The 12,302-nt window shown below is 41.6% G+C and overlaps 2 protein-coding genes across 4 annotated transcripts in view; one reads left to right on the top strand and one right to left on the bottom strand.

Moving 5' to 3' along the window:
* TMC5 (transmembrane channel like 5) overlaps positions 1-3,776 on the top strand; it is a 32,069-nt gene extending 28,293 nt beyond the window's left edge. Inside the window, exons 21-25 of the mRNA XM_050905654.1 lie at positions 598-676; positions 1,018-1,110; positions 2,160-2,261; positions 2,569-2,614; positions 3,204-3,776. Coding sequence (XP_050761611.1) covers positions 598-676; positions 1,018-1,110; positions 2,160-2,261; positions 2,569-2,614; positions 3,204-3,319 — 436 coding nt within the window. The 3' untranslated portion in view covers positions 3,320-3,776. The remainder of the gene's footprint in view (positions 1-597; positions 677-1,017; positions 1,111-2,159; positions 2,262-2,568; positions 2,615-3,203) is intronic.
* A 537-nt stretch (positions 3,777-4,313) lies between these two features.
* On the bottom strand, positions 4,314-12,267 carry GDE1 (glycerophosphodiester phosphodiesterase 1). 3 transcript variants are annotated; one of them, XM_050905655.1, is made up of 6 exons: positions 12,007-12,267; positions 10,093-10,268; positions 8,687-8,792; positions 7,871-7,963; positions 7,042-7,253; positions 4,314-6,638 (listed from the first exon to the last, which is right to left on the bottom strand). In XM_050905655.1, the coding sequence occupies exons 1-6, from the start codon at positions 12,259-12,261 to the stop codon at positions 6,491-6,493; spliced, it is 990 nt and encodes a 329-aa protein (XP_050761612.1). In that variant the 5' UTR covers positions 12,262-12,267; the 3' UTR covers positions 4,314-6,490. The 3 variants fall into 3 exon arrangements, with proteins under 3 accessions (XP_050761612.1, XP_050761614.1, XP_050761613.1); XM_050905657.1 differs by having other exon boundaries at positions 10,093-10,264; positions 12,007-12,064; XM_050905656.1 differs by lacking the exon at positions 7,871-7,963.
* Positions 12,268-12,302: the final 35 nt, after the last annotated feature.

Below are 12,302 nucleotides of genomic sequence, written 5' to 3'. Positions count from 1 at the left end.
GTCTGCTTCCAGCTAATCTCAGGTAAATTCATGTACTGTCCCTGTGGCTGAAGTAAATTATTTGGCAAAACCATGCATGTTAAGCTATGTGCCTACTGGTAAGGTTTGAAGTTGTAGCTGTGCTGCTTGATCTTTCTAGTGTGGGCCATGCACACGCTTAAGAGCCCAAACCTGTCCTCATAAAACAAGTTCCCACTCATTCTAGTGGGACCAGGATTGGCCTGGAAGCAGTAAGCGTTCAGTGCTGTGATTTAAGGGCCAGGCATGTGTCTAAGCAAATGACACAAAGCTGGATAAGAGCATTAGGTTCCTACTTGTTGTCTGAAACGCACCTTGTATTGCTGGCTTACTTTAATTGTACCTCTCATCTTGAATACAAGTCCATAAATCTTTGGGTCTTTTCCAAGAGAATGTCTTAAGCAATTTCATGTGTTTGCTGTTCCTTGTGTAATTGTATACATACATTTTTTATATATGTGTGTATATATCTTTTAATGGATAAAATAAACAAGACAACTTTCTGTTTAGGCAATGACTAGGAGGAAGTACTTATGGGTATGAGTGCTCATACGTTGGACTTTTTGTTTGTTTGTTTAGAATTATTGCTTACCTTTACTGGCAAATAATAGAAGGAAGAAAGACCATGACCAAACTCTTACGTAAGCAAATTATTAATGTAAGTTTGACTTTCAGCTTTATCTTTTTTTAAAATTTGGCTTCCTTGTTGATTGTCTCATCCTGCTATTGTGGAGCTGTAATCTGCTTTTCATGTGAGAGTTCAAGGGACGGTGGGAGCCCTCCCCCACGTGAACTGCAGGGAAACTTAACTCACAAACAGAGTTGTTGCAAAATAATTTTACCTTCAAGCTGTGCTGCTGCAGCTCCCTCTGTAGACAGACTCTTTCAGAATAAAAGGAATTTTAATGATTATTCTGGTCAATGGTTATTCATAGGCCTTGAGCCTCTTAAGAATGATTAGGTCATTCCAGCTAATGATCAAATGTGTCTTGACCATAGGAAGGAAAAGATAAAATGTTCTTACTTGAAAAACTACGGGCACTGCAAAGGGCAAAACAAACCCCATCTGCGCCAAGAGGACAAGACCAGCAGGTCAGTTTGATAGTTCAGATACTGCTGTTTCAATTACGTGCTTGGTACGATTTCATGGGGTTCCTCTAGCCTTGCAAATAGGCTGCCATTTTGGCATATGGCCGTATTTAAAACTTCACCTAAGTTGATTGATTACTAGTTAACTCCAGACAGCCAAAGGATACCGTGGAAATTCCCTAACTAGTTGCTCCAGGCTGGAATTTAGCCTAGGAAGGATATAGAAACGTCCTTTACCCTCACTAGACATTATTTATGATTATGAAACTGCAAGAAAACATTCCTAATCTAGGAGTGGAGTGATGGTCCCTAAAGGGTTCGGCCACACTTGAACCTTGTCTAGACTAAGAACGAGGCTGCCTTCCTCCCCTGACTCTGGATTTCCTTAGGGGTTTATGGTTGGTGCCCCCCCCATCTTTTCAGCTGAGGTAAAACTGAGTGCTTTGACCTAACTCCATTTTAAATCCCATACAACATCAAGATAGACATCTAATGTCTTAAACTTGAATTTATTTTTCCATTCAGTCCTGCCTGCTGAGCCATCAAATTAGTGTTAAAATGTGCACATATTTTGCTGTGCAGTGTTTTTATTTGGGTTGAGTGAAAACACTTTGACCTACATACTGGTGAAGAAAAAGGGTTTGTTAAGTTTCCCTCCCTCCCGCAAAAAAACCCACATCCCCCTGTATGACTGGCCATCATTAGTGTGATAATATAAATAAAAATTGACTGTAGAGAAGGGAGCTTAAAATGAATGGGCATTTTCTGTGTGCTGGAGATTTTCAAACACTAGACAACCCTGTGGCCGTGTCCAGGCTCACGAGTGGGACTCCTGAGGGGAGGGTTTGATAGCCTACAACATGTGGATGTTCTTGTAGTTGTTAAGGTCAGATTTCAAAAGGAGATGCCAGAATAACTTCATTGTGGATCTAGTAGAAGAGCCATCTCCTTAAAACAAGGGTAATAGCCTTGGGTGTGAGTAGCGCTGACCATAAAGTCATGATTGGAAGCCAGAATATAGTACTGCTAATGCCAAATATTCTGTCTTACAGAGAAGCTCTTCTTCATACCACCAGTCCAGGCAACCTGCCCAGCAAGTGCCAGGCTACCCAGGAAGGGCATTTGACAGAAATCAAAATGCATCCTACGACGAGGTGAGACGGTCAAAAGAAGGAAGTCTCCGCTAGATTTCCCTGTATAGAACCTGGGGCATGATATAGACAATGGGCGTATGTTGAACAAAGAGGACGTCCTGCATATATAGAAATAATTTTAAAGATTAATTTGAGGAGGTACACAAATGTAATCAGACTAGCTGATGGAATACTCATACTCACAAACCTGCTTAGGATCTGGAGAGAGTATGGTTTTGTTACAGGTAACTGGTATCTTTTTAAATACAAGTTAACAGGCACATGAAGGAAACATCGACCTAAATCTACTTGTGAATTTCGTTTTCAGTATCCCTATTCTGCTGGAATCTTGAGAGGGACTGGCTTCCCACGAGGTAAGCAACAAATGCTAAACACAGAAAGCAGCTCTTGGAAGCTCAGCTCAGTCAAAATGTTTGATATAGCACAGACAGAGCATATAACAGCTTGGTGTAAGAGAGACAGAATTTTAGCACCTGGTGTAAAGAGAAAACAAAAAGACTGGGTTGGGTTTCTGAGGTAAACATTTTCAATAGGATGTGCTTATTGGTAGCTTGTTGTGATGTTGGTGGTGACTTCTGAAGACTGATCACAAGCTTCTGTGTGCCAGAGTGTTGAATTTCTTTGGGTAACTGAGCCATTTTGTCTTATGGGAGCAGCCACAGGCAAGAACATTACATCACATTAGAGATACACTTCACATCTTGGTGTCCACCTCAGAAGAGGTTATTAACGACGTAGAGTCCCTAGGACATCGTATGTCTGGAATAAAAAAAGCTATGGAAACTTGCACGGTAGCTTGAACTATTCCTGGTTTACACAAACATGTAACTTCATTCCACATACTTGACAGATGAGACACTTAAATAGCATGGGGCTTTTTAACGGGGGTGGTGATTGTACCGGCGTCAGCACAGTTAACGTTACTTCCTTTGTGAAAAACAGATTCAGAGACGTCCCAGCGCAGCGGCAGGCCAGGCGTGTCTGAGGCAGTGGCGCTCGCTCTGCGTGCTAGAGAAGCAGCTCAGTGGGAAGACGAAGATGACGACAAAGACTTTTGACCATGAGCAGGCAGAATCGATTATAAATGTTAAGTCATTGACTGGTGTTCCGCAGAAAGCAATACTCATTTGTGCTAATGACTGAAAGAACCATTCAAACATTTTTTTTTTACCCCTAAATGGAAGAAAAAAAATAGAAGAACAGATTGCAAAATGCACCCTGACTGCAGTTTATTATTACGATAGTGAATACCCTGCGTGTGTGGTTGGTTTTTGAAGTAGTGATATTCTGGTGATAATCAGCCTTCCCCCAGGACTGGCCGGTACCTCGATACAGCAAGGGTCCCTCCACAGCTGGTCACTTGTTGTTGACTAAGTATAAGGAAACTCGTGTGTCACTGTAAACAAAAGCTTTGGTCTAAAAATATTTTTTTATCAGTTATATTGTTCAAACTGCTTTTATCTGATCTAAACCAAAAGCAAAGTATTGGTCAAATAAAAATAGAAGGAAATTAAAGTGCAGTTGTTTTTAACGACTGAGCCATTTTAATGGCTGCAAAATAACTTGTGTGAACCAGGTTAAGCTCCTATTCCACTTTCACTTTTCTGAGCCATTTTTACTGTTTATTACAGTCACTCAAAAGCAGCTTTGATGTTAAAAGTTATCAGAACTCTTTTTTAAGAGTGACTACTTACCAAAATTCTCATCTCTGTAAAACCACTGCTTGTGAACAAAAAGTTTACACACATCCTTTCCAGTAAAGGATAGATTGGAAGTTACATGATTGAGGTTTTTTTTTTTAATCATATATGACTTTGAGATACTTGATGCAGCTTCTTTTTATTCAGAGCCACAACTTTGCCATGATGATAATTTTTTTTTTTTTTAGCCCATTTTCTACTACTGCCTGGCTTATTCCTCCCTCGTTGCTTTGGACATAAAAATGCCTTAGGAAAGAGGCACATCTTTTCCTCATGCTCATGATTTAGGTTCAAGACAACCCAAAACCAGCCACCAAAGGTACAGAAAAAAGGACAAACTTTACACACAATGCAAGACCAGAGATTCAATTTTATTAGGTTTTTCTGCATGTATAGCTGTGGAGTCTGGCTGTGAATATTGAATATGGGCCTCGTGTTTGCACTGAGGGCAGTGACTCAACAGTGCCAGCAACTCAAGCAGCAACAAAAAATGGACCTTTGGAGCAAGGGTCACTTGCTCTTCTGATGGCTGCTTGTACTGAACACAGCAGTAAAGGCAGAGGCTACAGCACTCAGGAAATGGCTAGACAAAACCTGGTTGAAGGCATAATGTACACATGCTATAGGATGTGCACCAGAAGACTGAGATTATTGGTTCTGCAGTGCAAGGTGGATGACTGATGTGAACTGAAGAGTCTCTCATCATCCTGACAGGAAAAACCACCTCCTTACTCCTATGTTCTTTGTGCTTACATATAGCTCAAGGTACAAGCAAAAAACCCATCACCCCTTGCAGAAGGCAGCATTAATCTGCTGCTAATTCAGAAGTTTGGACTTGCCTTAATTAGGACAATTGTGTAGTTCTTTCCACCAATTACTTTTTTACAATTTTTTCTGTTACCTTTTGCCTCTTTTACAGAAGTTTTTTTAAATCTCAGTTGGCTCTGTGCATGAGAACTAATTCTAACCGTGAGGCATGCTATCAAGAACATTTATAGCCAAAGCAATGTACCAAACTGCAATCTGCTGTTCCATTTCTGGTAAGTGCAGCTTTCCCCTAGCACATCCGAAAGTGATCACCCAGCGTACAGTGCCGCAGGTCAGCTGAAACACAGCAATGCCCAAACAAGGAAACAATGAATTCAACAACACTGAAGTAGCACAAGGAACTACCTTACTAAAACATGGTTACGCTTTCTACTCAAACATACAAATCGCTATGCATGCAGTCTAAGGTATCTTGTGAGATTATGTCTGAGTAACCTGCAGCAGGTAACCAATCAGTTAACAGAAATGAGGAATTTGAACATTTGAAATTAGTATCACATTCTTCTGAAATGAAATTGTTAAACTTAGTAGTTCCATGTATTGGCCATTAAGAAAAGGTGGCCTAATTTATGTTAGGGCTGGCTCCACAGAAGTTTTCTGCTCCTGCTAATCATTGACAGTCTTCTCTAACTACCAGCTCCTTCCAGAGCAGAGCCAAAATTGTTCATGGCACATCGATGCTAGCTGTGATGAGAACACCTAGGGGGTTTACTTTTTAGAAAAAATAGCAAGCAACCTGCACTAATTTTGACATTTTACATCAATCTACTGGTGCACAGCTGATAAAGAATACCAACCTGTTTATTGTAACTGCAGACTCTTTTGATTTCAAGTTAAATCTGGATTACAGTTTCCCACATATCCTTGTGAGTGTCCTTTAATCATGCAAACAATAAGCAAAGTAAAAAGACATTTCAACTCTATTTGTTCTACCGTGACTAGCACTCAACATATAGCTTTCTTTTAAAAATAAATACATTCATGTGCTGTATCATTAGAAGACATAATCTTCTATCCTCCCTTGGTTATCTTAAAAGGTATAGAAGATAAGAAGATACTCTCAAGTTTTATTCATTAATTCTCATAGTCTTCACATTGAACATGGAAAGCTGGCTTTCTTTTCCTTGTCAAGACACAGCACAGCCATCTTTCCATGCCGTAGGAGGGAAATATACTCACCCTCTATTTTGGCACCATTATTTTCAGGTTCTGTTTTGAGAACAGTAATGTAGATGTTTTTACGATGCCATAAATCAACCTCAAATTATGATACAGTCATAGAACAGACTGTTTAAATTACTAAAATCAAGGTATGCTTTTATATTTTTGCCACCAAAAATTGCTGATATGACTTTATAACCAAGATTTAAACAAAGCAAAGGAATAGTCTGAGAATTACAAAGCAACCTGCACATACAGCGTACTGCCCAGTTAGCTTGTCAAAACCGATCCTTTTACGTTACAGTGTGATCTCCTCAGACTGCGACTGGCTGTACCTCAGCTTTGTCCAGTGCTGCAGCAGAGGGTTTTTCTGCATTCCAGATCTGACCATACAGCAGAAGTAAACTACTGCTCTTCCTTTTCCTAGAACTATCGTTAGCAGTCCCATCTACGCCAGTGGATACCCTCTCGATGGTGAATTCAGACCTGCCCCAGTAAGACAGCTTATTTTGGTTGGTGAGTTGTCTACAAAGCACAGGTCTAGTAATGAGGATCACAGTCTTCCACCAAGCTGTCGGTGATGTAGCTGGATTCAAGGACGCTTTCGTAGTAGCTTTTTTCTGCAAATGTGTTCACTGTCCAGGCCACCACTTGAATTCCTTTTGAAGACCAGTGCCTCACATACTCTCTGCAAGGAATAAAGACACTGTAAGAGGAAGGCTGACACTACCATATTTAAGGCAGACAGTGCTGAGGCTACAACTGAGTTTGTCTTACATCAGTATCACGTTAAGAACGACAGTGTCATCTTTCGCAACATCATCTTTTTGTGTTTTATTACTGTAAACAGGCAAAAGCAACAGTTTTCTTCCCCTTTGAGATTAAACTTAGAATCTAACACAAGATAAAAATACAGATTGAAAAGATAGAGGCTTAAAATAATAAAATTGCATGCGGTAAAGAAACTATCTAAACAACCTTACACAACACTAAATGGAACATATTGATTAATATATACTATGTTAACTCTACCCTTATATACTAATAGAATGATATTGCCTCCTGATATATTAGCAAGCTTTAACACTTACTGAGAAACAAAATTTTTCTGTATGAGGAAAGCTGAAACCCCACACAGTCGCCACAAGAAACTGTGTAGGCTCCAGTCTAGAATGACATCCATCATCATATACAAATAATGTTTCCAGAAGGAATTGAAACGGGGCGTCCCATCTCCAAAATGACTCAGATGCCAAGGCCTGTGTGTTAGTGCCGTTACAACGTTTCTGTCAGCTTGTCTCATCTGGAAGATCAAGGAGAAAAGACCGTAATTCATACAAAAGCAATGTAAATTGGGAGAGGTTAGATACAAAGTGCTAGCTTGCATTTGCAGCTCTACCAGAAGCCTTCTCCCCCTCCCAGCCAGATCCTTTTGTGACTCTCTTAGAAAGCTGTTTATGATATTTCTTTAAAACATACTGAATAAGCAACTGCTCTTATGTTAAAAAAAAAAAAGCATAACAGTCAGGCAATGGAATAAAATACAGAGTAAATGGATTTGGCAATGAGAATTAGGAAACAGTTTTAAGAATAGTCTACGTTTACATCAAAATATGAGGTTCATTTAATAGGTACCTTGCACACAGATACCCGGCCATATGCCAACTGTAAGAGCAACGCACTTTTTTCTACATAGCTTTCAGAATGGAGGGAATTGCCGTAGATTCATATGCGCATCTAATGAGCACAGAGTGATCTAATAAGATTATGCAGGAGACTTATGATTCATGCTTCATTTGTTTTTAAAAGTCTTGGCAATTTTAACAACCCAAAAGTAATCTGGAACTGGGACTTGTATATCTTACTGAAATTCCCAGACAGAACGAAAGAAATCCAAAATAAACTTTTAGGAAACATCACCTTATAAACAACATCTGGCATGAAAGAACAGACTACGCTGCCGTTATACAAACGTGGAAATTCCAGATAGAGTTGTTTTAGGGCGTCAACTGCCTGCCAATTAGAGATAGCATATATGTTATATTTATATATACACTCATATTTACTTTACACTGCAAAGTCATTTTAGAATAATCCCCTTTAAAAATACTTCCCTGTTTTGTGTAACAAGATTGAAATAGAAAGGGGGGAGAAGAAAAACAGCATCTTGTTTATACCATTAACACAGAAATGACATTTTGGTTTTTGCAACAAAAGTCCTCTTCGTGATTCTGTTTACAGCAACGAGTAGCATTCTCAGTGTTTGAAATACCCTTAAATATATTGTGGATAAAATTCTGAAGTACTACCTAGGGTTTAGTTCAAAAAAAATTATTCTAATTTGCATAAAATGTTAATGATTGATCACCTGTATCTCCCTTCATAATGCAAATTATAGACAAGCAGGATCCTTAGTTGGAGGCTGAAGATGAGATACTAGCTCCCCCAGCACAGGCAGGGAATTCACTTTGCTTTGTTTCATGGTGGCACGGTGAGCTGAACTCACACAAGTCTCATGCTAATTTTAAGTTGCAGCTTCCCAGGACAATGGAATGGGATGAGGGAACATGTTGTCTTTGCTTTGACAGCCCAACTTTAGATGACACAAATAGCAGACCCAGTCTCACTCATATTAGAAAAGGGACTGTACCACACACATCAATTTGAGACCAACAAAAAATCAGGTTAGAAACCCAAAGAAAGGGTGAAGGAAGGTGTCAGTACAGTAAGCGGTACCTGATTTGCATGGCCTTTGACATCTAAGTAGATTGTAAGATTGTGATGCATAGACTCCACAACAGCTTCTCTCAGAGTTGGTACCTTTTCACCCTGGAATTTGCTCCTGTAGAAACGGAGAACTCCTCACTGGAATGCAGTCAAGATACACGTGTGCACACACACAGGCACACATATCCTCAACTACACAGAGCTGTTTCCTAGGGATTCCTAACCGTAGTTTGCTGATACACTAGTATTAGAGGTGGGATCAAGCACCACTAGCAATGGCAGCGGTGGCTCTCTCACCCAGTAACAGGCCACACATGTAGAGGGATATGTGCACCTCTCCTCTTCCCCCAGAATCCCACCAGACAATTATAACCTTCCAAATTCAAGGTCCAATCCGATGCTCACTGACCCTGTGTCCCCCACCAAAACACTAACCTCAGTTCTTCACCTCCTTCCTCAACTACCACAAATAAGCATTCAGTCCCAACTGCTGACCGCCTATCCACCCACTTCACCCTGCCTTGACTGTGCTCCCTAGCCCTGAGCCAGAAATGCAGATCCTGGCAGAATAAGCAAGACAAGCTGAGGATGTAGGAGAAGCAGATTCACACATCAATAAACTACACCTGATAAGGTGACAGTGAACAACAGCTGATCACCAGTAACTGCCTATGTGGAAGTTCTCGCTGAGTGGTTCAGGTGATCACCTCTCCAGTAATAGGAAGATGCTACTTGTACCACAGACTCACAGGTGGTACGTTTACAAGAGTCTGGAAATCCCTAATGCAGTGTCTCAGGAGCACACACTAGAAGTTCTTCCTCTAAAATGGATTCACTTACAATACTGTAGAAGTTGCATTGTTATCAAAATTTTAGTAATGTATAAAAATATTTTCCCCTGCATACCGCTGGAAAGGACCTAATCAGCCACTGGGGTCACAGCTCCTACCTGAGACTACCCAGGAAATCTGTCTAGCTCCTTTTCAACAGTATAATCCTTGTGTTTAGAATCCCCAAGACACAATCAGTCAATAAATATATGTGAATAAAATTAGTTTTAGAAGTAATTACTCAAGCCAATTTTGACATATAGTGAAACTCCCAGTAGCTTTAGTGTCCTACAGTCAATTTAGGGGAAGCTTATGTAGAGATTAACCTGTTTCACAATAGGTGCCTGTGGATTTTGTCCTTGAAAGCCAATTATCTTGACTCTGCTTCACTGTTCCTATTGCAAGGATGGGTAAGGAGATAGAGTCTCATACGCTTCTAAAATCAAATGAGAGGTAACATACGGGACTAAGCTTTAAATTAACAAAAATTTTCATCAGTGATAGATCAAATAAATAATTTTGTTTATCAAGAATGTTTTTTTCACTGTTAAAACAGTAGTTTCAGAATAGCAATAGTTCATTTACCATAGCCTATGTTTTGCAGATGGATTAAGCCTCCTAATTTCATCAAAAGTCAAGTCACACAATCTTCCAGACCCATCAGTTGTCCTTTCTACTGCTTCATCATGCATTAGAATAGGAACACCATCTGCAGTAAATTCTAGATCCAGCTCAACACCCGTTGCTCCATTCTCAGCTGCCTTAAAAAAAAACAAACAAAACACATACACAACAGAAGAGACAGCTTTACAGATTTAATATAGGTATAGCTATAATTAGTTTGTATTCTGGTAAAAAAATCATAAACTATTAATGTTCTTTTCAGTAAGCTCGATCTGCAGAACAAAGTAGGTTTTATCCAAGTTATTGTGAGAAGCATTCGCAGATCAACTGAAAGCACATAATCTATTTTACAGATAAAACCATAGTGATAATGTCTTGGCCTTGGGATTGGGACCGTTTCAGGATAAAAATGTAGAAAAGAATCCTGCTCTATCCTTCTGGTCCAATAACTCCTGAGTCCTTAAATTACATTACTTTCTAAAAGAGAAGGGAAGCAAATGCCTACAGTTTAGATAATTTATAGATTAACACTTAGAAGCCAGAATCAGAGCAGGCCATCAGAGCATAAAGTCTTTGCTTGCAGAAGGAAAAGCTATCATCCCTTTTTTTATGGCACACAGGTGCAGTATTTCCTTTAAGAGTCAGATTCGCCATTCATGTGCAGTACGGTTGATCCACCATACGCAGTAGGTACAAAACTTCCCAGAAGCATCACTTACCATACTTGTACTAAAGAGTAGATGTATGTAGGCAAATCCCTGCTCCTCTCTGAGGAACTCCCATATCAGAGAGCAATAAGCAGCTGGGCTGCCTTAGAACATTCCATACATCCTGCTCCTGCCCTGGCTCTTTCCCAGGAACTCAGAAAACCACCTGAGTGAACTGCAAGCAAGAAGAATCGTTCTGAAGGCCAAATGCCCTCCTGGGAAAAGGGCCAATGCACCAGAAAGACAAATGTCAGGTATGCACTAGAGGTTACTCTAGAGGTATCTATCTGCCAAGTAAGGATCTCTATTGTGCAGCTTCAGAATTTATCAGAACAAAGAGCCCTGCCTCTCCCAAAGGTAAGAAACTGTCAGAGCAGCAACATCTCATCATCACAGATACACTACATTTGAGAGACTGCTAATCACAACTTCAAATGATTTTCAGAAACAGATTTTGAACCCTGGCTGCAACATGATGCCTTGCAGATTAGGCAGCAGTAAGTTTCATGGCAGGGCTGTACACAGTGAAGTTCTCACAATAACAGATTTTCCCATAACTGTGGATTCTCATTACAGATCCTCAAGGCTTAAAAAGCAAAGGACCTGTTACTAAGTTGCTGTCTGCTCTCTATATTCTGTTGCAACATCAGCAAAATACAGTATTTCATTATTGCTACATGGCTAAAATATCCATCAGCACCAAGGATATAACACAGTTCCCACAAGACTCAAATCTAATCAAACTGTGCTGAATCTGCCTGGGGATGAAGGATTGACAAGCCATACAGCTTCCTGCAGCAAGTCAGAAGAAGCTGGAGTTATTTGGGGTGACGAGGGCTTGGTGTCTGTTGAAAAGGCAGATTATCAAACATAACCCACAGGCTTGTATGACTGCCCACCGATTTCAGTCTCTCACCGACCAGGCCTATGGAGACACAGGCTCCCCGAGGCTCGCTCTCTCTCTCCAGAGCATTTGGCAGCCTTGCCTCACACTTCTAACCTAGTCCCAGGCCCTGCACGTCCCTTGGCGGCTGGGCACGTTAAACGCGCTTCCAGCGCCCCCCGGGGCACGGCCGGCTCTCCAAGCCGAGCCAGGCCGGGCCGGCCGGGGAGGAGGGGTTCGGGGAGGGGCGGTGGGCACCCTACGGTGAGGCCCCGCCGTGCTGACCTGTCGGATGGCCGCCAGCGTGTTCTCGGGCGCGTCGTGCGCGCCGCCGCGGTGGGCGATGCGGGCGGCGGCGCCGCGGGGCCGCAGGACGCGCTGGGCGCTCTGAGGCGCGGCGGGCTCCAGGCTGAAGAGGTGCAGCGCCAGGTAGAGGCCGGCCGTCAGCAGGCAGGCCAGCGCCGGGCTGCGGCTCAGCGCCAGCACCACCCCCAGCAGCGCCGTGAGGGAGCTCAGCAGGCCCTCCCCGTGGCACAACATGGCGGCAGCGGCGCCCACCGGACCGGGCCGCAGCGGACCGG

Source organism: Gymnogyps californianus, chromosome 15 (assembly GCF_018139145.2).
Source record: "Gymnogyps californianus isolate 813 chromosome 15, ASM1813914v2, whole genome shotgun sequence".
Lineage (NCBI taxonomy): Eukaryota > Metazoa > Chordata > Aves > Accipitriformes > Cathartidae > Gymnogyps > Gymnogyps californianus.
Note: the sequence above shows the minus strand (reverse complement) of the source record. Positions and strands in the feature narration are given on the sequence as shown.